Source organism: Zalophus californianus, chromosome 17 (assembly GCF_009762305.2).
Source record: "Zalophus californianus isolate mZalCal1 chromosome 17, mZalCal1.pri.v2, whole genome shotgun sequence".
In the NCBI taxonomy this organism is placed as follows: domain Eukaryota; kingdom Metazoa; phylum Chordata; class Mammalia; order Carnivora; family Otariidae; genus Zalophus; species Zalophus californianus.
This window is the reverse complement of record NC_045611.1, coordinates 27,230,968-27,258,253: the sequence shown is the minus strand read 5'-3', so window position 1 is coordinate 27,258,253 and position 27,286 is coordinate 27,230,968. Positions and strand designations below refer to the sequence as shown.

General features: G+C 42.4%; 2 protein-coding genes across 4 annotated transcripts in view; one reads left to right on the top strand and one right to left on the bottom strand.

Moving 5' to 3' along the window:
- Nucleotides 1-27,286, top strand: part of RSPRY1 (ring finger and SPRY domain containing 1) — a 41,973-nt gene that overhangs the window by 10,153 nt on the left and 4,534 nt on the right. For all 3 annotated transcript variants that reach the window (XM_027618117.1, XM_027618116.1, XM_027618118.1), the window contains exons 2-13: nucleotides 2,579-3,083; nucleotides 8,627-8,679; nucleotides 9,364-9,476; nucleotides 10,526-10,652; nucleotides 11,452-11,510; nucleotides 13,389-13,455; nucleotides 13,860-13,991; nucleotides 15,558-15,673; nucleotides 16,642-16,785; nucleotides 19,006-19,117; nucleotides 22,270-22,372; nucleotides 22,710-22,862. In XM_027618117.1, coding sequence (XP_027473918.1) covers nucleotides 2,734-3,083; nucleotides 8,627-8,679; nucleotides 9,364-9,476; nucleotides 10,526-10,652; nucleotides 11,452-11,510; nucleotides 13,389-13,455; nucleotides 13,860-13,991; nucleotides 15,558-15,673; nucleotides 16,642-16,785; nucleotides 19,006-19,117; nucleotides 22,270-22,372; nucleotides 22,710-22,862 — 1,529 coding nt within the window. In that variant the 5' untranslated portion in view covers nucleotides 2,579-2,733. The remainder of the gene's footprint in view (nucleotides 1-2,578; nucleotides 3,084-8,626; nucleotides 8,680-9,363; nucleotides 9,477-10,525; nucleotides 10,653-11,451; nucleotides 11,511-13,388; nucleotides 13,456-13,859; nucleotides 13,992-15,557; nucleotides 15,674-16,641; nucleotides 16,786-19,005; nucleotides 19,118-22,269; nucleotides 22,373-22,709; nucleotides 22,863-27,286) is intronic.
- LOC113935741 (plasmolipin) overlaps nucleotides 15,293-27,286 on the bottom strand; it is a 51,126-nt gene continuing 39,132 nt past the window's right edge. The window contains exon 4 of the mRNA XM_027618126.2: nucleotides 15,293-16,802. Within this exon, the coding sequence (XP_027473927.1) occupies nucleotides 16,782-16,802 (21 nt within the window). The 3' untranslated portion in view covers nucleotides 15,293-16,781. The remainder of the gene's footprint in view (nucleotides 16,803-27,286) is intronic.

Below are 27,286 nucleotides of genomic sequence, written 5' to 3'. Positions count from 1 at the left end.
GGCCAGGAGATGATGCATTCCCAAATAGAGTTCCCTTGTATTGAATCCTGGACCACTCCTCTACCATCCCCAAGGTATTAGTTGGTTTAGACACAGATTTTTATGGCATAGTAAGAAACTATGACAATCCAGAGTATAGATTTCAAATCAGTCTTAACTGGGATGAGGAGTGGTTTTAGATATTCTGATACAGAAAGATGTGTTGTTTAAGTGGAAAAAAGTGAACCACAGAACAATGGTTATGGCATTGTCCTAGTTAAGTTTAAAAAAAGTTTTGTGAGTATATAATAATGGGTATGGAAACAGATACATGAAGCTTTTAGCAGGGGTTACCTCTGGGAAAGGGAATGGGCTATGAAGAAAGCCTTTCTTCTCAGAAGAGAGGCTTTCACTTTTCTGTAGACTGTATACAGCATTTGGGTCTGAAAATGAACGCGCATCCATTTTTTGTTTTAAAAAGTTAACAGATAGGGGCGCCTGGGTGGCTTAGTCATTAAGCGTCTGCCATGGGCTCAGGTCATGATCCCAGGGTCCTGGGATTTGAGTCCCAGCCGCATTAGGCTCCCTGCTCAGCAGGAAGTCTGCTTCTCCCTCTCCCACTCCCCCTGCTTGTGTTCCCTCTCTCGCTGTCTCTCTCTCCCTGTCAAATAAATAAATAATATTTAAAAAAATAAAAAGTTAACAGATAAAGTTTTAATATAGTACTTTGGGATTTCAAGGGAGTGCACTAGTGGTATATCAGCTGGGCAAACCTGCCAGAAAACCTTGGATTCTTTACCCCTCATTGTTCCAACCGTGCCCTCTCCGAACATTCTGTGAGAAGGACAGGAGCATCGCTTAACTGTTATATTTTGGTCTTTCTCAGAAAGCAGCATAATTTATAAGATCAATTGAAATTTACACCAGGGACCCTCTTAAAAGCATTGTTTCTGATTTCTGTCATCTGTCCTTTTAAGCATTGAAATCTCTTGGTTACCTGCCCTCTGTGGGGGAATTGTCTCCCACGGTCCCTGCAGTAATGGGAATGGTATAACTTCAACTCTTTGCCAGTTTAGATTGTGTCCTCTTTTAAAAAGCTGTTTCCAGCTGAATCCTTGCCTCATGCTCCTACCTATACTCTAGTCACATCCTTTTAAGCCTAACCTCCAAATTTTAAAGACCACCTGACTGTTTTGGGGGAACCAACAACACCTATGGTATGACTTGGTTCAGACATTGCTGTCTTGGTAGTCTGGAGGGAGATCATGTCTGTTGCCTCTCTTCTCTCTTCCCATCCCCCTCCTGCCCTTCCTTTTCTTGTCTTGCCCCATCTCTATACAGATTAGATTAGATTATTATATGTATGTGTAAAGACGTTCCATCTCCACCTGTCTCCTTTTCTTCGGTTTTCCTCCATGAGCAGTAATTAAACTGGGCAAATATTTAGAACTTGCTGCAAATCTGTCCCAATAATGGAAGTAACTTCTCTTGCTTCTAATTCCATTGAATTACACATTTATCTCTATTCCTGAGTGGGTACTCAGTATATGCAGATTTAATTATAAATAACCAAATGTTGAGTGGAGAGTGCATACTAATCTCTATTCCTTGTGTCTCTTTGCGCCCCTATGGGCCCTATCTCCAGGTCTTGGCGTGATTTTTTGCTTTCTGTTACCAACCCCACCCTGTCCATTTTCTTCTTCCAGATCCTCCTTTCTAAACCTAACCAGATTTTCTCGTTAATGAAGAACAGGTTCTATCATTAGGTTTTTTGTTGATGAACATACTGTATGGGATGAGAATGGCCCTCCATGAATTCCATCCAAATCACAGACTTTGTCCATCTTTGTTCTCCCGGTGCCACCATGATGGGGGCACAAGGTGCTTAGTATTTTTGGACAAAGATAATTGGTGCATCCTTCTTTGTAACTTGGTAGCAGACATGGCCTACAACAAACTGATCATTGTGGAAATGTAACCTTGTGATACATTTTTGCCTCTCCCCAAACAGGGTTGCTTACAGAGCAGAAAAGCTTTGTAAATGCTTCTGTGATTTCTGTAAATTCTCGAGTCCCTCCAAATGGGAAATCTGTGCAGTTTGGTGATTGCATTCAAGTGAAACACTCTACCTTTTATTCTTCTAGATAGTGGGTGCTATCACATTTGTATCATAACTTCGTAAGCAAGAAACATCTGTAATTAGATAGTCTATTTGAAACATATTAACTTTTCTCATACATTTAAATTTAAAACGGAGACAGTTTATTTTTTTTTGAATCCACAAAAGGAGCGCTTGAAACAACTGCACACATTCTTCTAATGTATTTCTGTATGGGCAAAACCACACATACGGTTAAAAAAAAATCAGTGGTCACTCCTGTTTACATGGGTATGGTTTAGCAATCAACTTTATAATAAAAAGGAATTCTTAATTGTCAGTTTTCTTATGCAAAGGTACCTCTTTGTGTTGGAAACCTATGAAAATAACCAAAGATGATTTGCCCTTGTGATCCTAATGCTTACAAAACCAAACTAAGAAAGTTTTGAGTAATTAAGTGACCAAGAACCTTGGATTCATTTTTCCTTTCTTCTGTTTTAGAACTGCCACTGGATGATCCGGATTCCCTGTAATTGATAATGTTGGAGATCAGTTCTGCAACTTTCTGCCACATTCAGTTGTTAAAAACAAATAGAATGCAAGTTCCTCGACTCCAGATTATGAAAACAGTACTTGGAAAACTGAAAACTATCTAAATGATTGTCTTTGGTTGGGCCGTGTTCTTAGTGAGCAGAAGCCTTGGCCAGGGTCTGCTGTTGACTCTTGAGGAGCACATAGCCCACTTCCTGGGGACTAGAGGTGCCACAGCTACCATGGGTAATTCCTGTATCTGCCGAGACGACAGCGGAGCAGAAGACAGTGTTGACAACCAGCAGCAGCAGGCCGAGAACAGTGCAGTACCGACTGCTGACACGAGGAGCCAACCCCGGGATCCTGTTCGGCCACCAAGGAGGGGCCGAGGACCCCATGAGCCAAGGAGAAAGAAACAAAATGTAGACGGGCTAGTGCTGGACACACTAGCAGTCATACGGACTCTTGTAGATAAGTAAGTATATGACCCCCTAGTCACGCCCTATGCGATGAAAAATGTTCTAGAGGAACCATCACTTTTGAGTCCTTCACTTTATTAGAAGATATTCACCAAGCCATGAGCTTATAAGGCAAGGGAGAATATTTTATTTCTCCTCCGATGGCAGAGTAAATTATAAGGTTTGATGTTTTTACTTGCTACATCTACTCCTATCTGGAAATGTCTAAACATTTCGATAGCAGAAAACACTAATTAAAGCTACAGTCTTTATTAGGGCATGTAGTAAACATGGAGTGAGTTTGTGTTGCAAGCTGCAGTAGGAAATAGTTTCATGAGGACCAACTCTTATTTTGCTTACCTATCTATGCCACTGACCAGAGATTCAAGAGCATGGCTCTTGCGCTTTCTGTTGGCAACGGAAGGACCTGGGTCAAGGAGAGTATTCATCCTCCTCCCTCATTTGGCCATCTCCGATCCATTTGGGAAGCTTGTAAATTGAAACTGCAGGGCTCACCTGTACCTTTTTTGTTTCTCCCCTGCTTTGTCTAACTGTAAGTGTGAAATCCCAGATTGAATAACAGTGAAATGGGAGAACGTCGTTCAAGTTGAAAAAATATTTTGATTTAACCATGCAGTTCAGTAGTTAGGAGCAAAAGTTTTAGAACCATGATGGACCAAGTTTCAGATTTTGGCCCAGCTCCTTAACTAGCTACGTGACAATGGGTGAGTTATTTCCCTAAGCCTCAGATTCCTCATCTATAAGAGGGAAATAATACCTTTCTTACACGGATTATCATGAGATAATATATATAAAGCATCTAGCATAGTGCCTTGCACATTCCAGTTGTGGGGTTTTTTTTTAAGTTATATGTGGATTCTTTTTGCTTCAGCCTCTGCTAGTAAATTTAAGTGTCCAACTATTTGATCATCACATTTATAAAAATCCAGTTTTGTTTAATTCCTCAAAATTGTAGCATTAAGCAAGCTATACCTATGCATATTATTCTGAGGTGACTTTTTTCCCCTCATAGAAATAAATTTGTTTTGCACATTTTTCTATTTGCTGTAAAACATGCTGGGGAAAGGTGGCTCTTAGAAATATTCTCTATAACCATGGGGGGTGGGAGGGAGGGGGTGGCTGGGTGATAGACATTGGGGAGGGTATGTGCTATGGTGAGCGCTGTGAATTGTGCAAGACTGTTGAATCACAGATATGTACCTCTGAAACAAATAATGCAATATATGTTAAGAAAAAAAAAAGAAGATAGCAGGAGGGGAAGAATGAAGGGGGGGAATCAGAGGGGGAGATGAACCATGAGAGATGATAGACTCTGAAAAACAAACTGAGGATTCTAGAGGGGAGGGGGGTGGGGGGATGGGTTAGCCTGGTGATGGGTATTAAAGAGGGCACGTTCTGCGTGGAGCACTAGGTATTATGCACAAACAATCATGGAACACTACATTAAAAACTAATGATGTATGGTGATTAACATAACAAAAAATTAAAAAAGGAAGAAATATTCTCCATAACCAATTCAGAAAGGCCTTCCTAAGTTTATTAAACCAGCCTTTGAAGTAGTTCTGGTATCTGAACTAATTTAATGTTCCTATTTTTGTAGAAAATATTTATTGAATATAAATCTATGCCATTTTCATCCCTCAGACCCAGGCAAGGGGCTAGAAACTGTTATTTAGATTCTTCATGGTGACATTCAAAACATACTATAAAATTATAATGAGAAGTTGCCCTTCCTAAGTAAGGAAGTAAACCACAAGCAGTGTTTTTAAGCCCACTGGAAAAGCAGGTACAGAATAGGCTTTGCCATATTTTTTAAAAAGAGTAAGAGTGTGTGGGAGCAAGGTAGGAGTTTTATCTCCAAGCTTTTAGAAAATGTTACAAAATTATAAATGAACTTGTTGATGAAGCGTATAATTCACTTACATGAAGCAAGCAGCGTACATTTGAGTAATAGGGTCACTTTTATCTTAAACCTGCTTATACCGAATTATAGCTATAACTTCTGAGAATGAACAAACAGGGCAGATGGAGAGCAAATGTGACAGGACCTGTTAGTAAATCTAATGGCAAAACAGGACTCAGTTACAAACCTAGTCACTGTAGCTTGTTTTTCAGAAGCTACTGAAGGAGAAGAATTTCATAACCTATAAAGTTGATAAGGCTGTTAAAACTAACCATGAACGGCAGGACAGATGGACTTAGTACAAGTTTACGTGAAAGGGTGTATGCAGATGTCGCAGTTAGAGAGCGATTGACCGTGATTGTTGTCCTCTTTCTGCTTGTTACTTAGGAAAGGGTAACATTGCTCTGAGAGGAGAGCAGTTTCTTTCTTTCTTTCTTTCTTTTTAAGATTCTATTTATTTATTTGACAGAGAGAGAGAGACAGCGAGAGAGGGAACACAAGCAGAGGGAGTGGGAGAGGAGAAGCAGGCTCCTGGCTGAGCAGGGAGCCCACTGTGGGCTCGATCCCAGGAACCTGGGACCATGACCTGAGCTGAAGGCAGACACTTAACAATCAAGCCACCCATGCGCCCCAGGAGAGCAGTTTCTAAAGCTAGAGTGAGAGAGCTGCTATAGGAAACACACTTTAGGGGCGCCTGGGTGGCTCAGTTGTTGGGTGTCTGCCTTCGGTTCAGGTCATGATCCCGGGGTCCTGGGATCGAGCACCACATCGGGCTCCCTGCTCAGCCAGGAGCCTGCTTCTCCTCACCCACTCCCCCTGCTTGTGTTCCCTCTCTCACTGTGTCTCTCTCTGTCAAATATAATCTTTAAAAAAAAAAAGGAAACACACTTATTTTAAAATCATTTTGAAGTTCTGTTATTTGCATTTTTTTGGTAGAGACTTTATCCTCAGATTGTCAATGGTATTAATGTTATTCTCATGGTTTGGAACTATAATTTACAGAGTCCTGATGGAAGTTTTTTCTTCACTCTGTGTGTTCTGTCTCCCTCTTTGTCACACTGTCTTTCTGCCTCTCTCTCTTCCTGTCACTTTCATTGTCATCCCCATCCACCTTCAGGCTATGACTGAACCTAAAATTGGTGGTTCCGAGTTCCCATATCACTGTGAGAAGCCCAAGTCCTGCTTGCATGGCTTTCTTTGCCTTTTCTGTCACTGGAGACTTGCAGCTTGATACCAATTATAGCTCTGATGATCATAACTTTTTCAACTTCTTGAATTGAGCAGGCAACCCTGTCCAAGCTGCACAGGTGGGGTTTTGGTCCCCATTACCTACCACACAGGCTTGTGGCTCCTGGTCACCTCTGTCTAGTTCCAGACAGTGAGCCCCGGTGTCCTACGGCTTTAGCTCCTGCCTTCCACTAGGAATTTCTGCTCCACTTCAGTTCCACAAAGAAATTTATCTTGTTTTTTGAATGTAAGGATGTGGGTGTCCTTTTAGTGAATCTGTGTAGAATTGAGGTCCTCATAGTCCTTACTGGTCACTGACTTTGCCATATTTTTATTATTTTTCCCTTTTTCCCTAACCCCATTGTCCCCTTTGCCACCCACTATCCAAATATCAGTGGGTAGCCATTCTTGTGATGTTCTTCCAATCTGCCTGCCGTATATTTATTTATGTCTGTATAGGAAGTTTATGTTAGTGTTTTGTGTGTGATTTTAACAACTTATATAAGTGGGGTGCCTGGGTGACTCAGTTGGTTAAGCATCTGCCTTCAGCTCAGGTCATGATCCCAGGGTCCTGGGATCGAGTGCCCCACTGTGCTCCCTCCTCAGCAGGGAGCCTGCTTCTCCCTCTCCCTCTGCCACTCCCCTTGCTTGTGCTCTTTCTCTGTCTCTCTCTCTCTGTCAAATAAATAAATTAAAAAAAAATTTATATAAGTGATACAGTTGTATAAATCTTGTTTTTAACTTCTCTCAACATTATGTTTGAGACCTATGTTACTGTATGTAAAGCTACAACTGCTTCTCACTCCTGCAGAGTATATCTTTGTGTGCCTGAAAGTACTATATTTTGTTATCCTGTAATCTGGTGATGGTCACTTAGATTAATTCCAAATTTTTGTTCCTACAAATGGCACTGCAGCAAATAATTTCATATGCATCTGTTACCTGTGTAATAGTTTATCTAGCATTGTTGGGTACATTTAATTTCATTATTGCTAGATTGCTCTCCAGAAGTATTTGTAATCAGTCAGTTACATCATTTAAGACAAATCTTTTAAATGAGAATTTTGCCTTGTTATGGAAAGGTACAGGATATGTCAAATAAACAATACTTAATAAGTACCTGAAATGAACTTAATAATTCCCATATCACAAGATTATCCTGAGGATTAAATGATTGAAGACAATAGTTTTTGCAGTTTCTTCTTAGTAAAAGAGCCACAATATGTAAGTAAATGTGAATATATTCCCTAAGCAATTAGATTTACCATTATTTGATGGAGAGTATTTCATTCATTATTGAAGTTCCCCTAAAGCTCCTCCTCAAGATTCCGGGGATCACAGATTGAAAACCCACTGAATTAAGGTATATAATGCCATTTTAGAGCATTGTCTAGAATTTTTTTTAAAGACTTAATTATGGGATGCCTGGGTGGCTCAGTCAGTTAAGCACGTCTGCCTTCGGCTCAGGTCATGATCCCAGGGTCCTGGGATGGAGTCCCACATCGGGCTCCCTGCTCAGCGGGAAGCCTGCTTCTCCCTCTGCCTGCTGTTCCACCTGCTTGTGCACTTGGCACACACCCTCTCTGTCTGACAAATAAATAAAATCTTTTTTAAAAAATAACTTTTTAAAAATTAAATTAAATTAAAAAAATTAAATTAAAAAAATTAAAATTAAATTAAAAAATAATTTTTTACTTAGAGCACGAGCTCGAGCAGGGGGAGATGCAGAGGGAGAGGGAGAAGCAGGCTCCTGCTCAGCCGGGAGTCCCAACGTGGGACTTGATCCCAGGACCCTGAGATCATGACCTGAGCTGAAGTCAGATGCTTAACCAACTGAGCCACCCAGGTGCTCCCGGTGTCTAAAATATTAAGTAGCTCCTCACTTAAGTTTGGTTTCTTTTTCTTCTAACACCCATTTAATGAAGTTCAAGCAAATAGTGATATTTCCCAGAAGAACCCTTAAAAATGAAGATGTTTATGTAGGCCCTTGCTTCCATAAATCCTCTGTTGAGATTATAATCTCCCTTCCTGGTGTTTCTTTGAGGTAAGTTGGAGGTAGATGATGTTGACTCATCTCATTGGCATTGGGCCTCTAGAGGAAAGCTGAAAGTACCCTGGCCTCCAGTTTTAGTCCTGTGCTTTTACTTCAGGCCAGTGGTGGTCCTTTCCTATGCCCTCCCACCCATTTTATTTGTGGGCCATCACAGACAGCGGTTTGGAAATGAGCACATGTGGTGTGTGTTGGTCCTTACGGAGTGGAGCTGCAACTGTCTCTTCCATCTCTCTCCGTATCCATTCATGTTCATTTCTTCTTTCTCTCTCTCCTCCCACACTTTCAGTTTGAGTTTTTATTTGGGATTGTCATTTCTTAGTTCTTCAAGTTTGATGTCTTGACTGTTTGTTTTTCAGTGATCAGGAACCTCCCTATTCAATGATTACATTGCACGAAATGGCAGAAACAGGTATTCTTTTCTTATAGTTTTCTTAAAATACTTTCTAATGAATTAATGATTATGAAGAAATGTGGCCACTTTTTTAAAAAATAAGATTCCAAAAGTACTTAATACACGTGACCATGAAAAAAGCCGTTAGTGTATGGAAATTTTCCTGTATAGGGGTAATAATAACCACTGTATACTGCATCCTGAATATATAGCTGCACCTCTCCGTATTGGTTTTATTTCACCAAAATTATTAAAAGAAAAATTTTGTTGGGATTTGACAGATCTTTGACCATAGCCCTTCCAGAATGGAGGGGAATTTTTTGTCCCTCAGTTTCCTAAGTGTCATTCTAAAAGTAGAGCCAGCTGCTTCAGATACTTAATCTTTTCAGTAAACTCCTATGTCATAAAGAAGACACTGAAACTGTTTTAATTATGATTTGAGAACCCAGGACCATAGCTTCAATTTTCTCTAAATGAAGATAACTCCAAATCACCAGGCTTCTATAAATTAAGAATCTTTTGTTCTACCATGATGACTAAATTAATGACTACATCCATGCCAATGTTAGCTGCTTAAAAGCTACAGGATAAAAGCCAAAAGTGTTTCGATTTTATTGTGAAGTCACCTTGTGTTATAAGTTCTATATTTTTACATTTTTAAAATAGTGCCTCCACCATATAATCTTCTTGATTTGCTCTTAGATGAAGGATGGTTGGACGTTGTCCAGTCTTTAATTAGAGTTATTCCATTGGAAGATCCACTGGGACCAGCTGTTATAACATTGTTACTGGATGAATGTCCATTGCCCACTAAAGTAAGTTATACTTGTCTTTTCTGAAACGGTCACATATGCTTAAACAGAGGATGAACAACCACAAAGAACTTTTGACGTAATGCATTTCCTTTTTATACATTTGGGGTCTGTTTCATTCAGTATTGACTTCATTAGGTAAACTTGTCTTTTATTACTAATGAAGTGCTACATCCTCTTTCTACCAATAGCGTACTATAAAGCTTTAGTTTAAAATGTTAAAAAAGCATTTACATCTGAAATGGCAATCTGTATTTGAAATTGAAATAGAATGTTCAGTTGCTGAGCTGATTTTCTTACCTTCCACTAAAGAGTTTTCTCCTTACAAAAGGTTTTCTTTAATGTTCTCTATTAAGAGAAAAAACCGTTATACTGAAAGCACTTGTGAATCTTAAACATATTAAAGATTGGCATAACCTTGCTTTTCCCTTATATAGAACAAAAGCATCAAACTTTCATTGCTTTAGTCTATATGTTCTATGGACTACTTTTTTTTTTCAAATTTTGGATGCTGGCATCTTTCATTTGTTTAAGCCTCAGATATTTGGGCACAACATGGAAAAACATTATGGACAGAAGAGAAAAGCCTTTGGCCTAGTCACTGAAGAACTGACCTTTCCCTAAGCTTGTAAGAGGTTTCTGTTACAATTTGCCTCAAAACTCTGGTGAGATTTGCTCTTGCTTGATTTTAAAAAAAGGAAAAAAATTGTAAGTCACTTTTTACTTCAACATCACTAAGGCCCTTGGTGTTATCATTTTGGCACTTGGGTGGATTTAGTTTGTTTAATGATTCAAGAGTAAATCGCATTTTTGATACAACTGGTATATTTTGAATGAAGGGGAATCTAACAATTCATGTAAGAAAACTTCCAGGTTGATCAGATAACATTTCCCATCAATAATGACATCATTGGGTGTATTATATCATGTCTTTATGTTCATTTTGAGTTAATTTAATGGCTGGCGATAGCTTTCATCTCAGATAATTCCCTTGGGGGAAAAACGCCTAAGTAATATATTTATCAAATCCACTTGTACATTTTTGTTTTTAGGATGCACTCCAGAAATTGACTGAAATTCTCAATTTAAATGGAGAAGTAGCTTGCCAGGACTCAGGTCATCCTGCCAAACACAGGAATACATCTGCAGTCCTAGGCTGCTTGGCCGAGAAACTAGCAGGTAACTCTGGGAATCTCTACCAAGAAAGATCTTCAGTTGTTTGACATAAAGGGGAAGATTGCACTGCAGGTCTTTATTCAAACCTGCTGTACCAGAAAGGAGTGTCTCCCCTGCAACCACTACCACCAGGGGAAAAAAAAAAAAATTGAGGGACAAGGACCAACTGGAAAAAAATTACTCAAAGGCCAAAGAGATGAATGCAATCTAATTTAGCTTTGAGGATTTTCAGAGAGACATTTAAAAGAAAAGGTTTTACTTATTTGCTTTAAAACTAAGAATAAAAGGCTAAATTCAGTATAATAAAGATTATATAGGTAATATACATGTATACATTTTATAAAGTTTAGCCAGATAATGGAGACATACTAAGTCGGGGAAGAGGAAAAGGAACTTTAAACTGGAGCAGTTCCTGAGAAGAGAAGCAGATATTTAACTTGTTTATGAACATTACCCACTTTAGGCAAGTTAACATCCAAATCCAGGTGAATAGCTCAGCCAGTTAGATCATGTATGGTGGAAGAAACAACGTATTCAAAATCAGGACACCTGGGTGCTGGGTCCAATTCTGCCACGTGCGCCCCAAGCGCACCGGAATGAGTGACTTCACTGTGGGCTCAGTTGCTTGGCTGTGGAATGGCAACAGTGCTATTCCCTGCCTCAGAGCAGGAGGCCTAAATAAGACAATGTGCATGAGAGTACCTTGTCAAAGAGTTCAGAAAGCAATTTTATGGTTATTAGCTACTGATGAAAAAGAATATGGCCCATTTCATGATATCTCATGTTTGTTGTGTTTGTCCAGGTCCCGCAAGTATAGGCTTACTTAGCCCAGGAATCCTGGAATATTTGCTACAGTGTCTGGTAAGTAAGGCATCAAAGCCAGTTATTCTTAGTCATTTACAGTTGTGCATTTTTCTAAAATTGCCAGTGTAACCACTCAAAGAGAATGGAATCAGTTATAAATTTTATTTGCAGGTGTTTCCTGAGTGTTTATTCCCTCCTGTATTTCAAAAAAAATAAATAAATAAATGAGGGTGGGATAGGAATTCATTACAAGCAAAAGCAGCCAAGTTGGTCTGGTTTTAAATTTAGTCATAAGATAGCTGCTATGATTGGCTTTTGTGTGTGTATCCTTAGAGTCTGCCAAATGGTAGTAGGGACCTCCACAGTGGAAACAAAATTACATGGCATTCCAAGCCAGGAAACTGTCAGGTCAGATTGCCAGTATATATAAATCTCTCCTCCTTCCCTCCCTCCCTGGCTACTGCTCTTATAACTGTTGCCATAGAGTATTTGATCTATTGTCTGTGAAGCTTGTGGTTTGCTGAGGTCGTACTGTCAGGTCGCTCACAGGGCTGGACTGCAGACTTGAACTGGTCTGTATTTGTGAAAGTTATTTTTGCAGGCCTAGTGAGCACTGGCCTTCAAAATCTGAAAGACCTTATTTTTCAGTACCTATATGATATGTACTTAAAACACACCACGATGCTAAGCAAGCACTGTGGGGATACAAAAGTAGTGTAACAGTCTTTTGCCCTCAAGAAGCTTCCTGATTAACTGAGGGATCAAAACTACCCAGACAAGACATTTAGCCTCCATTTTAAGACAGGATGTGATTAAGGGCAAAATCACTAAGTGCCGTAAGAGTTCTGAGAGGGTGATGGGGAGGGGTGGAAGATAGGGGTGGTAAGAACTAAGAGAGCTGTGGGAGACAGTCTTCCTCATGAACTTGGGCCCTCAGCTGGGTCACATCATAAGTATTTATCCATGCACCCTGGAGGGAAAAATGGGTTTCTTGGCTAAAGCCATCACCAGCAGAAGCCCAGAAATAGGAATGGCCATGTTCCTGGCATATTACAGAGAACTCTCTGATCAGGAGACTGTTCAAAGACAGGAGGACAGGCCTGGACAGCCTGGTGGGGAGGGCTCAGGGCCTGCAAAACCAGACAGAGGGATTGAAAGCAGGTATGACAAGAAGCAGAGTGCCGAACAGGCTTTGCTACAGGGCAGGCTGGTGGTTATATGAGCTTTGCAGAACCTCTGAGCCCCAGGGAAGTGAGTAGGAATCATCTGATGTTCTAGAGTTCCTTTGCAGACTCCTAACGGAGCTGTGGGAAAGGATGGCTATGAGAAGGTGGGATGTTAAGCAGAAAGACCTTTCTTTAAATGGGAGCACCTGTGGTGGGAAGCTAACTGTAACTGGAAGAGCGCTCTTCCACCCATCATTAGCATCTGTGCAGTTCCTTTCAGAGAACAGATTGAAAACTAAGCCATTAGTTGTTCATTTCAACATTTAGCATTTTGGAACTTGGTGACGATGAATCGTTCCTAAAGGACTCTGAATAAAAGTCATTCTTAGCTCCAGTTCTAGGTTTCTGTTTGGCTTGCTTCAATGAATATAAGAATCAGCATGGTTTTATTTCACAAAGCCCTAATAACAAATGTTACGAAGTAGAATAACATAGTGCTTTTAACAAAATACTTTTGAACCGCATATCTATCAATGGGCCCAGTGACTTCTTAAAAATAATAGAAGAGTTTATGAGACTCTATCTTGGTTCCTCATTACTAACAATATTAGCAAACAGAGAACTGAGGACTTAAACAAGTAAAACTTTTCTGACTGCTCCCAGCAAATCTAGCCCATATTGGATACGAAGAGGAAATTGCTAACTTACTGCCTCTGCAGGGGAATGATGTTTCTGCCTTTTTGTTTTTTTATCTTTTGTTGTCTTTCAGAAGTTACAGTCCCACCCCACAGTCATGCTTTTTGCACTTATCGCACTGGAAAAGTTTGCACAGACAAGTAGGTATAGTGACTTATTGCACTAATGATCTTCCGTATCGGTTATTAAAAATCTTTTCTTACTTACTGGATGAGCTTATGCTTTGAGCCCCATCAAACGTGCACATGTTCTCTTTTTCTCTGGGTAGATGCCTCAAGGCCAGTAAGATGTAACAGGGACAGAAGCCAAGAGTCTTCCCACCTAAGAATCAAAACTTGTGACCACAGTTACTCACTTTTTATAGCTAAAAAGTTAGCGATGAGATTGCTACTTCCCAGAAAATAGTTGAGGCTCTTGGGCTAGGTCATTATTCTAGTTTCCATGTTTTCTGATTGCCTCTCCTCACTCCTTCCTACCCCTTACCTGCCCCGCAAATCATCCTACTCTTTCACGGTTGATTCAGCGTGTCCGTCTTCCCAAACAGGTGAAAATAAATTGACTATCTCTGAATCCAGTATTAGTGACCGACTCATCACATTGGAATCCTGGGCTGATGATCCTGATTATCTGAAGCGTCAAGTCGGTTTCTGCGCCCAGTGGAGCTTAGACAATCTCTGTAAGTAGGCGTTGTGCTTTATTAAAATGTCTGCTTCCATATCCAAACCCGTTTCTTATATAGGATCACTGTTCTTCATTTTGTAATAGTGAGTGTGACATTTTCCTTGAAAGGGCCTATACTGTAGGTTGGCCGTATTGTAGCAGAAAAGTATTCTAGGGACCCTCCAAACAAGAATATATGGCATACTTCTTTTTTTTAAGATTTTATTTATTTATAAGATTTTATTTATTTATTTTTTAAAGATTTTATTTATTTATTTGACAGAGAGAGACACAGCGAGAGAGGGAACTTGAGCAGGGGGAGTGGGAGAGGGAGAAGCAGGCTTCCCGCTGAGCAGGGAGCCTGATGCGGGGCTCGATCCCAGGACCCTGGGATCATGACGTGAGCCGAAGGCAGACGCTCAACAACTGAGCCACCCAGGCACCCCTTATTTATTTATTTGACAGAGAGAGACACAGCGAGAGAGGGAACACAAGCAGGGGGAGTGGGAGAGGGAGAAGCAGGCCTCCCACCAAGCAGGGAGCCCGATGTAGGGCTCAGTCCCAGGACCCTGGGATCATGACCTGAGCCGAAGGCAGATGCCCAATGACTGAGCCACCCAGCGCCCCTATATGGCATACTTCTAATTTCAGCACTCTCCTGTTCAGAAACTTTTACTGGTGCCCTACTTCCTGCTGCATCTGGGCTGTTAATCAGATGGCAGTGTCCAATCAAGTCTTCCCTACACAAACTATCTCCTCACTGTCCTACAAGCAGGCCCCAGTCATCCTGATCTCTCTAGGCTTTTTCCTCACTTGGAGTTCCCTCTCTTTACTCTTCTAGTCCTAACGTGGCTCTTCAAAACTCAAGACACGTCTGACCTACGCCAAGAGGGCTGCTCCTGGCTTTTCTTTTTCTCCTCCGAGGGCTGCTAGAATGAAAACCATCCTACTACTAAATCCTCACTCCCCCCTCCATAGTTAGCATTGTGCTAAGGCATGGCTGAGTGTGTGTGCCCTCCCACCGCAGCACTGTGGAGAGTTGCTTTGTGCACAGCCTGCGCAGTGCCAATGAAAGAATCATTCTGAGGGGCACCTGGGGGGCTCAGTTGTTAAGCGTCTGCCTTCAGCTCAGGTCATGATCCCGGGGTCCTGGGATCGAGCCCCGCATCGGGCTCCCTGCTCCTCGGGAGACCTGCTTCTCCCTCTCCCACTCCCCCTGCTTGTGTTCCCTCTCTCGCTGTGTCTCTGTCAAATAAATAAATAAAATCGTTAAAAAAAAAAAAGAAAGAAAGAAAGAAAAAGACTCATTCCCAAAAGGTATAATTGGGCTTTTATTGCATGCATGATAACAAATACAGGGAACAGAAGCCTAAACCTAGCAGTGCCGTCCCAGCTTGTCCCAGCTTTGGCTTGATTGATCCTCATATGGTCGTGCAGCAGAAAGGCAAGGTTTTAAGTCTCCCTACCTATCCTGCCATTTCTGAGCACCCCCACCTCTTAACCAGAATGGCAGCCAGCAAAGACACTAGCTTTTTTTCCACAACAGCCTGCCTTAGAGACATGACCACTTTTTCTTTTGCAGTTTTAAAAGACAGTAGGCAGCTGACCTATGAGAAAGTGGACTTGAATAGCATTAGGGCCATGCTGAATAGCAACGATGTCAGCGAGTACCTGAAGATCTCACCTCATGGCTTGGAGGTAAAGCTTTCATGGACAGAACATATGGGGGAAAAATCTTGTTCTCATTTTCACACCCTGGTTCTGAACAAAGAGCCATTTCTTGCAGAATAGATGGAAGTGTCAGGTGTAGAATTTAGTGATTCATCACTTACATACAACACCGGTGCTCGTCACAACCAGTGCACTCCTTTAATCCCCATCACCCATTTAATCCATCCCCCCGCCCGCCTCCCCTCTGGCAACCCTCGGTCTGTTCTCTATAGACAATTTTTTGATTTAAGTATGTCTGTTTTCAATCTCTGCCACTTTATTCATCTAAAGACGCAAAGACTAGTGTTTTCTAAGAGAGGCCCTTCCTTTTTGAATCCCTGCATCACCAGTTGTATTCTGGCTAGTGCTTCCCTCCTCCCTGGACAGTGGAAATGTTGCTGATTTCGTGGTGCAGGCTAATGGAAGCTGCTGATGCACAGGAAGGCACCATCAGGCACCAGACACGTCAAGATGAAAGAGCTGTTTGAAGAACGGCTGCAGACAGCTCTTTGATCTTACGTTATTGCCAAATGCCTGCCGTGGTTTTCTGCTTTCAATTATTTTTAGGTACCCCATCTCATACCCTTCAGTGTCCTCCTCTCTCTGCATCCTAACACATGCAGGGTAAGGCCATGTTGATGCATTCGTAAGAGATTCTACCGGGAGGGTAAAGCTCTATAAGTACTTCAGAAAGAAGCCAGTAGCCCCCGTTAATGCTTACTGCAGCCATCTTTGAGGCCTTCCAACCCTGTTAGAACTCCCTAGGAATAAAACTATAAGAGAGAGCGTGCTTCATTCTGTTTTGTACTTCGTATCACTGAGAATGCACAGAGAAGGAAACGACCATCCACCAGAAGCTTTAATAAGGAAGAGGACATTCCACCTCTGGGCAGTCACTTAACTTCCACGGTCTTCAGGCATTGACAGTGGGCTGTCACACGCTTTGGTTTTGCCAGGCTCGCTGTGATGCCTCCTCGTTTGAAAGCGTGCGTTGCACCTTTTGCGTGGATGCCGGGGTGTGGTACTACGAAGTCACCGTGATCACTTCTGGCGTCATGCAGATCGGCTGGGCCACACGAGACAGCAAATTTCTCAATCATGTGAGTACCCTAGAGAACTGTGTAAACAAGGACAACAGCAGTTTTTTGGTGAGTGGGTGGAGGACGCAAATTTTCCAGATGGGTTTGCACAATGATCATTTCTCAGGCTGAACCACATGCTGTCAGATCTGACACAAGGGTTTGCTAACCCGGTTCAGAAATAGGAAAACACAAGAGAAATTGCCCCTGGTTTTTTTTTTCCCCTCGAGTTTTAAGTTTGCACCTAGAGGTTTGGTGTGTCCTTTGTCTTTGTAGGCTCTCCTCCGGCGCCAGCCACATCTCTGGCTCAGTTTTTATATTGGAACCCGTGATGACTTTTACCTTGCGTTTAAGCTGTAAGAACTTTGTAGGAATTCTCTTCCTTTCATAAAATACTAAATGTTGGCTTGACTTCTTTTACTTGACTTTTACTTTGTAACTAGTAGGCACATTTGTTTTCAATATTTAGCATTTACCTTTTGTTATAGAAAGCTGTCACGTAAAGAGGGAAGACGAAACCCACTAGAGGAAGCAGGATTCATCTACCGCGACTTGAGTATCAGAGGCTGGGGTTCCTCCCTTTCCTATAGATGTTGATTTCTTGCCAATTTATACCCTTCAGATGCCCAGCCTGAACAGCTTGCTTGTGTTATTCCAATTTTAAGCTGTTTGGAATTAATCCAGGTTTGATCTGGACTCTTTTATGGACATAGGAGTTTTACCCTTTGAACTGGGAAAACCCCTTGGATTATTTTGTTAATCTAAACAATAGTCTCCCATATATAAGGTCCTAGGATGGGTTTTAGAAGTGAACCAACTGAGCTTGCCTGCCACAGAAGCATAGTTTTGGAAGGGGCCCTTTCAGCGAGGCTGTATAGCATCTTGGAATTGTGCATAGTGTTTTGCTAAACTCCTTGCTGGAGAGACAACTGGAGGAAGAGGGCCAGTAGAGAGGTCAGATTCTTATCCAGGATAGAAAACTAGACCCCAGTCTGCTCTTGCTTTCGTTGGGAACTTACCCTGATGAAGGGCCTCCTCTTTGACTGGGCCTTAATTAAAACCTGGAAGCATGGGGCTTGATTTTGGCACCATGAAGTCAGAAGTACATGAGTCTGGAGAACAATGCCAATTAATAATTAATAAAATCTTCAAAAAAAAAAAAGCACTTAAAATAATTTCTTAAGATTCCATCCACTCTTCCCCTTCTCGAACATACACCTACATCTCCAGATAAATAATCATACAGTGACCTCATACTTGCCCAGGACTCATTAGAGTTGCGGTATTTAACATATCTGCCAATACCAGGATGAGCAACAACAGTAACAATCAAACTACTACCCACTTCCCCGGACTAGCCGAGGAACGGGGCTTTGAGACTCCTGTTGGGACACAGTTGGTCTGCAGTCGACCCAGGATGGTCTACTCAGCACAGCTGACTGCTTCCGTGCTGCTATCAGAAGATGTCTTTTATCTTTTGTGAATGATTGGAACTTTTAAACCTCACCTCACCTCCCCTCCTTTCCTCTCTGCACCTGTTTTTCCTCATTTGGTTCCAGACAAAGATGACTTATAAATATATTTAGTGTTTTGCCAGAAAAAAAAAAAAAAAAAAGATTCCATCCACTCTTAACAATAAAATAACTGTGAAATAATTAAAAGGCAGTAAGTAATAAAAGAAGCTGCCAAGGACCTATATGATGCTCCAGTTAAGCCCACCTCAGAATAGCTATTAGCTGATCATCCACTCTAACCTTTCTCTTGCCTCTAGTTTTGAAATTTCTGAGCATGTGGTTGTTGTGAAGTCTACTACATGCAAGAAAGATGTTTGCCCAGCTACAATGAAGTGGAAAGCACACCAATCTTGGAATCAGAAGATTCCAGCATCCAGACTTGACTTTCTGAGTAATGATTTGTCCTTGGCAACACGGTTGACCTCTCGGAGCCTTTATTTCCTCTTAAAGTGGGGTATAATGCCACCAGCCTCAGAGGGGTTCGTGAAGATTCAGTGAACTAACACATGTGAAACTTGGGAGGTATTTGGTGGTGAAGTCATGATCTAGTCACAGAGAACCAGGCTTTGAGGTCAGAATTTTGGTATCTTCCAAGAACCATAGGCTCCCTTCATCCAAAAAGCTTTGAATTCCAGCCACCAGGATGATGGTTACGAAAGACACGCTGTCTTTTCCCAGAACACAGCAGGCAGAACTTGCTAATCTTCTGGGCCCTGTCTCCCTCCAGGAAGGCTACGGCATCGGGGACGACGAATACTCCTGTGCGTATGACGGCTGCCGGCAGCTAATTTGGTACAATGCCAGAAGCAAGCCTCATCTACACCCATGCTGGAGAGAAGGTATACGTTTGTCTCTGTGAATTTATCAACTAAGTTAAGACATCTGGGTATGATGAGGCATCTATTATGTTAGGCCTTAAAATATTTTAATGGAAGAAGATTTAATGTGAAAAGGGATATGAACCTTTGTATTCCCTGTCATGGATGTGAACAGTATTCTCCTGATAAGTTCACCTCTGGTGGGGTCCTTCCTTTAGCAAAATCATTTCGGACTATAAAATTCTTAATTTAGTGGGGGAAATGATAAGATTAATATGAATTCCGGGCGCCTGGGTGGCTCAGTCGGTTAAGCATTTGCCTTCGGCCCAGGTCATGATCCCAGGGTCCTGGGATTGAGCCCCGCATTGGGCTCCCTGTTCAGCGGGGAGTCTGCTTTGCCCTCTGCCCCTCCCCCCTGCTTTGCTCCTTCTCTCTGTCTCGCTTACTCTCAAATAAATAAAATCTTAAAAAAAGGGGGATGCCTGGGTGGCTCAGATGGTTAAGCATCTGCCTTCAGCTCAGTTCATGATCCCAGGGTCCTGGGATTGGGCCCTGCATCGGGCTCCCTGCTCAGTTCAGAGCCTGCTTCTCCCTCTCCCTCTGCCATTCCCTCCACTTGTGCTCTCTGGCTCTGTCTGTCTCTCTTTAAATAAATAAAATCTTAAAAAAAAAAAAAGATAAATATGAATTCTAGTTTCCTCGAACTCACAACCCCAGCAGCAAGAGTAGCAAGTTCCATTGACTGAGCCAGCCAGGCGCCCCTCTGGGTTCACGCTTGAATCAGAGCATCCAGGGAGATACACTGGGAGGACGCTGACATCATAATGCCAGTAAAATGAGGATTTTTCAGAGACCAGATGGGAATAGGCACTCTTCAGTGGCCACATTCTGGTCCCCTCTAGAACAGCCTTTAAGGACCATTTGAGCACTTCCAGCCTCAAACACACCTGCCCAGCTTCCATTCTCCAGACATCAGGCTTGGGATGATGCAACAGGGGCACATGCTGCCAGGACTCTTAATCATGGCTCTAGGATTTTAGCAGGAATGTATCTTATCAACTTACCTTATGATCTCTTTTGCCCCATTCAGGTGTTCATTCTGTCCAAGGCCTTAGACCCAGGAAAATATTTATTAAGGAAAGATTCAAGCAGCAAAGTTACAGCCATGCAGTTTGTTAAAGGGTTAGATTATTGAGTCTTTTTACCCCGAACTAAATACAGAGAAAACAGGTGTCCTCCCCCGCCCTCCCCACCCTGCTATGGCCCCACTGCACTGGAGGATGGTATTCTTGGAGGGCCTTCTGGTGGCCCCACTTCATTCCGAAGATGTAGAGCCATATGGTAGGGGATGGAACCTCTGGAAAGATTTTACTCCCGGCTTTGAACAATATAGGGGAGAGAACCCAGCTCCTTCTCCAAGCATCTCTCTTTTGGTTTCCTGCCCCAATCAGCATTATAGATGTCAACTGAATTTTCAGGCATGCTAAGAGAACAGGAATCTGACCACTCCTGTGAGGGGGTGGCTCCACTTAATTAGCTCCATTGATAGTGTGGGATAAGAGGAAACCTGAGAAGCCGATATAAGCCCTCTTAACAGCTGGCGGGTTCTTAAGGGAACACAAAGCCTCTCCGTTTAGCAGACCGTAAGATGGAGGCACTGCCCACAAAGACTGCCTCACTTGGGGTTTTAATAATTTTTTTTTTTAAAGATTTTATTTATTTATCTGACAGAGAGAGACACAGCGAGAGCAGGAACACAAGCAGGGGAAGTGGGAGAGGGAGAAGCAGGCTTCCCGCTGAGCAGGGAGCCCGATGTGGGACTCGATCCCAGGACCCTGGGATCATGACCTGAGCCGAAGGCAGATGCTTAACGACTGAGCCACCCAGGCGCCCATGGGGTTTTAATAATTTTTAAAAGGATTACTGAAGTAATATGTTTAGCATAAAAATTTGGAAAATGGGGGGGAAAGCAAAATGAAAATCCCTCGTAATTTTTTTTAAACACTTAAAATTTGGTGTATTTTTTGCTGTTATGCCTTGAACAGCTCTGCAGGTTATTAAATAACACTACTTTTAAAGATTTTATTTATTTATTTGAGACCGAGAGAAGAGAGCACAAGCAAGGCAAGCGGCAGAGGGAGAGGGAGAAGCAGGCTCCCCGCTGAGCAGGGAGCCCGATGCAGGGCTTGGATCACCAGGACCCTGGGATCGTGATCTGAGCCAAAGGCAGATGCTTAACCAACTGAGCCACCCAGGTGCCCCAAAATAACATTATTTTTAATGGCTTTTTCAATAGCCCATTTTATCATTAAACTCTATCAACCAATGCCCCAAGAGGTTGGAGAGTGACGTTGTGATTTTTTAAATTATGATTTAAAAAAATATTATAAACCATTCTGGTTTTCTCAGGATAAACCCCTCGAAGGGAAACTTCTCTACCCTGGGGGATACAGGACTTCCCGGCTTTTGCCACCTATTGGCAGATTCTCCTCCATCAACTTAAGAGTATCCATATTCCTTGTCGTCACTGTAAAATTTCATGTGCTTATCTTTGACAGTCTAAAAGGCAAAAACTTTTGAGTGAAGATGAATTTTTTTTTTTTTAACATGCTTTTGGGCAGTTATCTCCGAGAGTTGTAACTCACCAGAAAGGCAAGGAAGCACAGGATTTTGACCTTGCCATATTTCACTGATCCCAAAATGCACATTTTTCCACATTTTAACATCTCTGAAATTGGGATGCAGCTTATAATTGATGGCTTGTCAGAGATTAATTGGCAGCATTTTCTTCTTAATCATACGTTAAAATATTAGATCAGCTGCAGAAGCAGCAAGGAAGATGAATGTGTTAATACATAGCTACAGGGCGCCTGGGTGGCTCAGCTGGTTAAGCGACTGCCTTCGGCTCAGGTCATGATCCTGGAGTCCTGAGATGGAGTCCCGAGCTGGGCTTCCTGCTCAGCAGGAGTCTGCTTCTCCCTCTGACCCTCTTCCCTCTCGTGCTTGCTCTCTCTCGTTCTCTCTCTCAAATAAATAAATAAAATCTTTAAAAAAAAAAATACATAGCTACAGATGCAGATTTAATAGTGATGTATTTAACTCTTGAGACACTGAGCAGAACCCTGGCAGTAATACATACCCTTACCCTAACAGTGTTCCACTTTATCCTCTAGGAGACACAGTAGGATTTCTGTTAGACTTGAATGAAAAGCAAATGATCTTCTTTCTAAACGGCAACCAGCTGCCTCCTGAGAAGCAAGTCTTTTCATCTACTGTGTAAGTAGCTTTCCTCAGTCAGAAATCTAAGTAGATTCATGTAGTTCACTTTTCTCCAGAAAAAGACTTTGTCCATTTATGTGGTCAGTTGTGATGAGAAGTCATTTTATTTCGAGTTATTGGGGGCCCATTTGAGCATACCTACAACTGTCCTGAAGTTTGATATAGGAAGATGAGGGCAGGGTATTGTCGGGGTCACAGTCCTGTCTAGGTTGTGAACAGAATCTGTCACCCTTCCTTTCTGCTAGGGCACAACATCTCAAAGCCGCTCTGTGTATATGAGCTTTACTTTGTTTTCATGAATTCTCTTGACCTCTGTCCTCGTTTTTATTTGTAGATCTGGATTTTTTGCTGCAGCTAGTTTCATGTCATATCAACAATGTGAGTTCAATTTTGGAGCAAAACCATTCAAATATCCACCATCTATGAAATTTAGCACTTTTAATGACTACGCCTTCCTCACAGCTGAAGAGAAAATCATTTTGCCAAGGTAAGGAATCTGCTTAGGCTGTCTGCGGACTTTCACATGCATCTCATGAGAAGCTGAAATAGCAGTTCCTTGAGAGACTTTTTTCAGCTTTTTATAAATAGTTTTGAAAACCTGAGTAAAATGGATGACCTAGGAAATAAAAATTAAAGAGATCTCAGAAGAGATACAAACAAACCAGTTATTATTACAAAATTAACTGAAACAAAGTAAGAGTTATGTCCCCCAAAAAACACCAGATCCAGGTGGTTTCACAGGAGATTTCCACCAAATTTTTAAGTAACAGACAACTTCATTACTATTTAAAATGTTACAGAACCCTCAGGGTGCCCGGGTGGCTCAGTTGGTGAAGCGTCTGTCTTCAGCTCACGTCATGATCCCAGGGTCCTGGGATCAAGCCCCGCATCGGGCTCCCTCAGTGGGGAGTCTGTTTCTCCCTCTCACTCACCCTTTGTGCTCATTCTCTCTCAGATAAATTAAAAAAAAAAAAGTTACATAATCAGTTGCTCCTCACAATCCCGGAACAGCAGCTCTTTAATAAATGTCCCTACGCTTTAATAAAACCACCTTTTCGCACCAAAAAACAAAAAAAAATTTACAGAACCCAGAAAGAAATCATTCCAAATAATTTTTATGAGCTAAATAACATCGGTACAAAAACCAGACAATATAACACATGCACATACACGAAGAAGCCCCTCAAACTAACTCTACCGGAATGTCAATGAAAAATCCTAAATATTAGGAAATCAAGTACATCTTTTAACAGATGTGCTTTGAACTTCAGGATTTAATGAAACATATTTCTTGTTGGGTTTAGCCACTTGGCAAAGATGCCAACACTGTTCTGCAGCCCTTAGGACAGTGAATGCCATCTTGGATAATTTCACAGCCCTTCTTTGCCAGAAATTGTGATCGGCCTTAATTATCTCCTTGGATGAATACCTGCTTTCCTCCCTCATGAGATGAACGTGATCTGTTCCTTAAGCTGGGAAAGACTCCAGCTACTTCCTGGTAATGACCTCAACTTGAAGCTTATTTCAGGATATGAGCCAAAAGTTATCATTTTTTAACAGCTTGCTGGGCCTGTGTGAGGAAGGGCATTCCTGCTACTCATGCCACATGGGTTATATCAATGACAGAGATTCTCGAGCACTCAAGGAGACCACACTGGCCACGCTGTAGCCAGGGTTGGGCCATCATGCCCCTGAAGGTATCTGTAACACAACATTGTAATCCTCGCTCCTGTTTTGTCTGAAAAAGCAGGTCTGTAAACAGCCCTTCTGGGCTGTGCTTCACCTTGGACTCGGTGTCTCAAGGCTGAAAAGCAGCTCAGCAGTTTCCAGATGAACCAGAAAATGTCACTTGGTGACCCAGCAGCTTTGCCTGCTACAGCAGAAGCTCCGTAATATCACAGGAACAGAAGGGCCACTTACATACCAGCTCAGGGACCTGAGGGTCATTCCTAGAACCTCCTTTCAACCTTGTCTTGGTGCCTGACAGATTCTGAACTTTAAATTCCTCTTGGTGATCATGTGAAGTAATACCTCGCTCATCTGGCGTACCTCGTTCCTTTATTGCTTGGCCTGTCATCTTGGATATCGCCCAGCAAGTGGCCTGCCTTGTGACGTACACCCTGAAAGGGGTGGAGGGCAGGCCCCAGCAGTTCCGATGGAGGCCGGCCTCCGCTCGCACTGCTCCAGCATTTAGGGAACCGCCCCTGCATATTTAAACTTGGCAAAAGTCAGATGGCAATAGGTGTCACCTGTTAAAGTCTCCGAATTTTATGGGCAGCTTCTACGTAGTCTCTTAGTTCCCTGTCAGCTTGGCCCCTGCTGCAGCCTGCCCCGAGTGAGAGTGGAGTTACAAGCCAGGGCGAGCTTACATTGCGCTGGCTCTGACAGCAACACTGATGTGGGAGTCGGAGGCTGCAACCTCCTCCAGGCCGCAGAAACCTCCTGCTGCTACCTTGCACCCCTTTAACATTCCAGTTGCACCTCGATGCAGGTTGTGACATTAAGTGTGGATGTGCCTGAGACTGTTTTCTATGCCATTAATATTTTCAGCCTGTGTTCCAAAAGTTTCTGTGCAGCTTGTATTTGTTTACTCATATATTCTTTTCTGGCCTCATGGTAGATCATGGCCCTGTGACTATCTGGGATCTTGTAAATTGTTCTATATTGTATAGACTCTCTGTCTCTAATTCTTCTCCTTCATTCGTTTTTCCCCTTCTTAACCTTTTTATTATGAGAAACTTCAAATACACACAAAAGAAAACAAGAATAGTACAGTGAAGTACAGTGAATATCTCCACCTCTCAGCAACAGTGGCCAGGATGGTAGAACTGCAGGCTTCCTTCATCTGTTAATAACTCCATTATCATTCCAGGTTCCCTGGCCAGAATCCCAGAATCCCTGACACCTTACTTTCAGCTCTTCCTACATCCTATCCCTCAGCACACCCTGGGAGCTGTGCCTTCAGAATACATCCCAAGTCCAAGTACCGCTTATCACCCTCACTGCTGCCACCATCATCCCAAGCTGCCATCATTTCCCACCTGGATTGTTTTCACCCTGCTCCTTAGTTGGTTTCCTGTTCCTGCCTGGACCTCCTTCAGTCTATTCAACACAGCCTCCAGAATGATTTTGTTACGGCTTAAATCAGATCATGCCCTTCCCTGCTCGAAAGACTCTAGTGGCTTCTCATTTCACTTAAGGTGAAAGCTTAAATCCTTACAGTGACCTAGTAGGCTGTACACGATTTGTCCTGTCCTCTCCTTTATTACTTCTCTGATTTTATCTCCTACCCTTTCCCATTTCTTCATGCTCCTTATTCAGCCACCCTGGCCTCCTTGCTGCTCCTGAAACATACCAGATTATAGCCTCAGGGACTTTGCACTTGCTATTCTTGCTACTAGAATGGGCCAGTGTGTGTTTTCCAACGCCACCCAGCAATTAGCTCCATTCTGACGCTGTCTTCCCATGATCTCCTCATCAGCTTTGATTAATTTGCTAGAGTGGCTCATAGAACTTAGGAAAATAGTTTACTTACTAGTTTACAATAAAAGGATATAATACAGGAACAGATGGAAGCGATGCAGAGGGCAAGGCACGTGGGAAGGGGCAAGGAGCCTCCATGCTCCGTGAATGCACCACTCTCCCGAAACCTCCACATGTTCACCAACCCTGAAGATTTTCAAGCCCTCTCCTCTTGGGTTTTTCGGTGGCTTCATTATGAAGGCGTGATTGATGAGAACATTGGTCATTAGTGACTGAACTCGATCTCCAGCCCCTCTGCCCTCCTGGGAGGTGGGGGGAGGAGTGAAAGTTCCAACCCACTAATTACAAGGTTGGTCCCCCTGACAACCAGCCCAAAACTTAGGTTAACTAGGGGCTTTTCAAAAGTTGTCTAATTAACATAACAAAAGATCTGTATTGCTCTCATCTCTTAGGAAATTTCCAGGGTTTGAGGACCTCTGCCAGGAACCCAGATGAAGACCAAATACATATTTATTATAAATCACAATATCACAAATGGTATCTCCAGATAGCCACAGGTCTCATTCCCTCACACCCTTCATGTCCAATGTCACCTTCCATTGCTGCCATCTTTTAAATGCTATCTCCCTGCTTCTCAGGTACATACTACCTTATCCTCCTCCCTGCTTTCGTTTTCTTCATCCTGCTCTTAAAATTCTATATATTTTACTTTTTCACCTGGTTTCTTTCTAGTCTCCCTTCACTGGAGTGTAAGCTCTCTGAAGGCAGAGATATGTTTTTACTCCTCTCTTCACTGCCGAATCTCCAGGCTTTGGCCCAAGGTGAACAGAGTGAATGTTTCATGGTTCTCTTGCCCAGCGTCAGGGTTGCACCTTCAACAAAGCAGTTCTGCCTGTCTGCTTTTCTATTTCAGACGGAGTCGAAGTGTGATGCAAGAGTTCTAACCTGAGGTGTGTGGGCTTCCAGAAGAGTCTGTGCTGGACTATCATAGATACCTTGAAATTGTTTTGTTTTGGTTTTATTTTTAAGATTTATTTGTCAGAGAGAGAGAGAGCACAAACAGGGGAGTGGCAGGCAGAGGGAGAAGCAGGCTCCCTGCTGAGCAAGGAGCCCAATGTGGGGCTCGATCCCAGGACCCTGGGATCATGACCTGAGCCAAAGGCAGATGCTTAACCGACTGAGCCACCCAGGCATCCCAACACCTTGAAATTGTATAAGAACTTGTGTGTGTGCCTTTTTCTTGGGAAAGTCTCCTGCTGCTTTTCATCAAACTCTCAGAGCTGTAGGACTTAAAAGTGAAAATTTGCTGGTAAAATAAAGCTAGTACTAGCCTGAGAACCAAAAGATTTGAATTTGGTTCCTGAATCTGTTTACCATGTGTGTGATGTGACCTTACGCAGATCATTTCCACAAATTATGGCTTTGTAA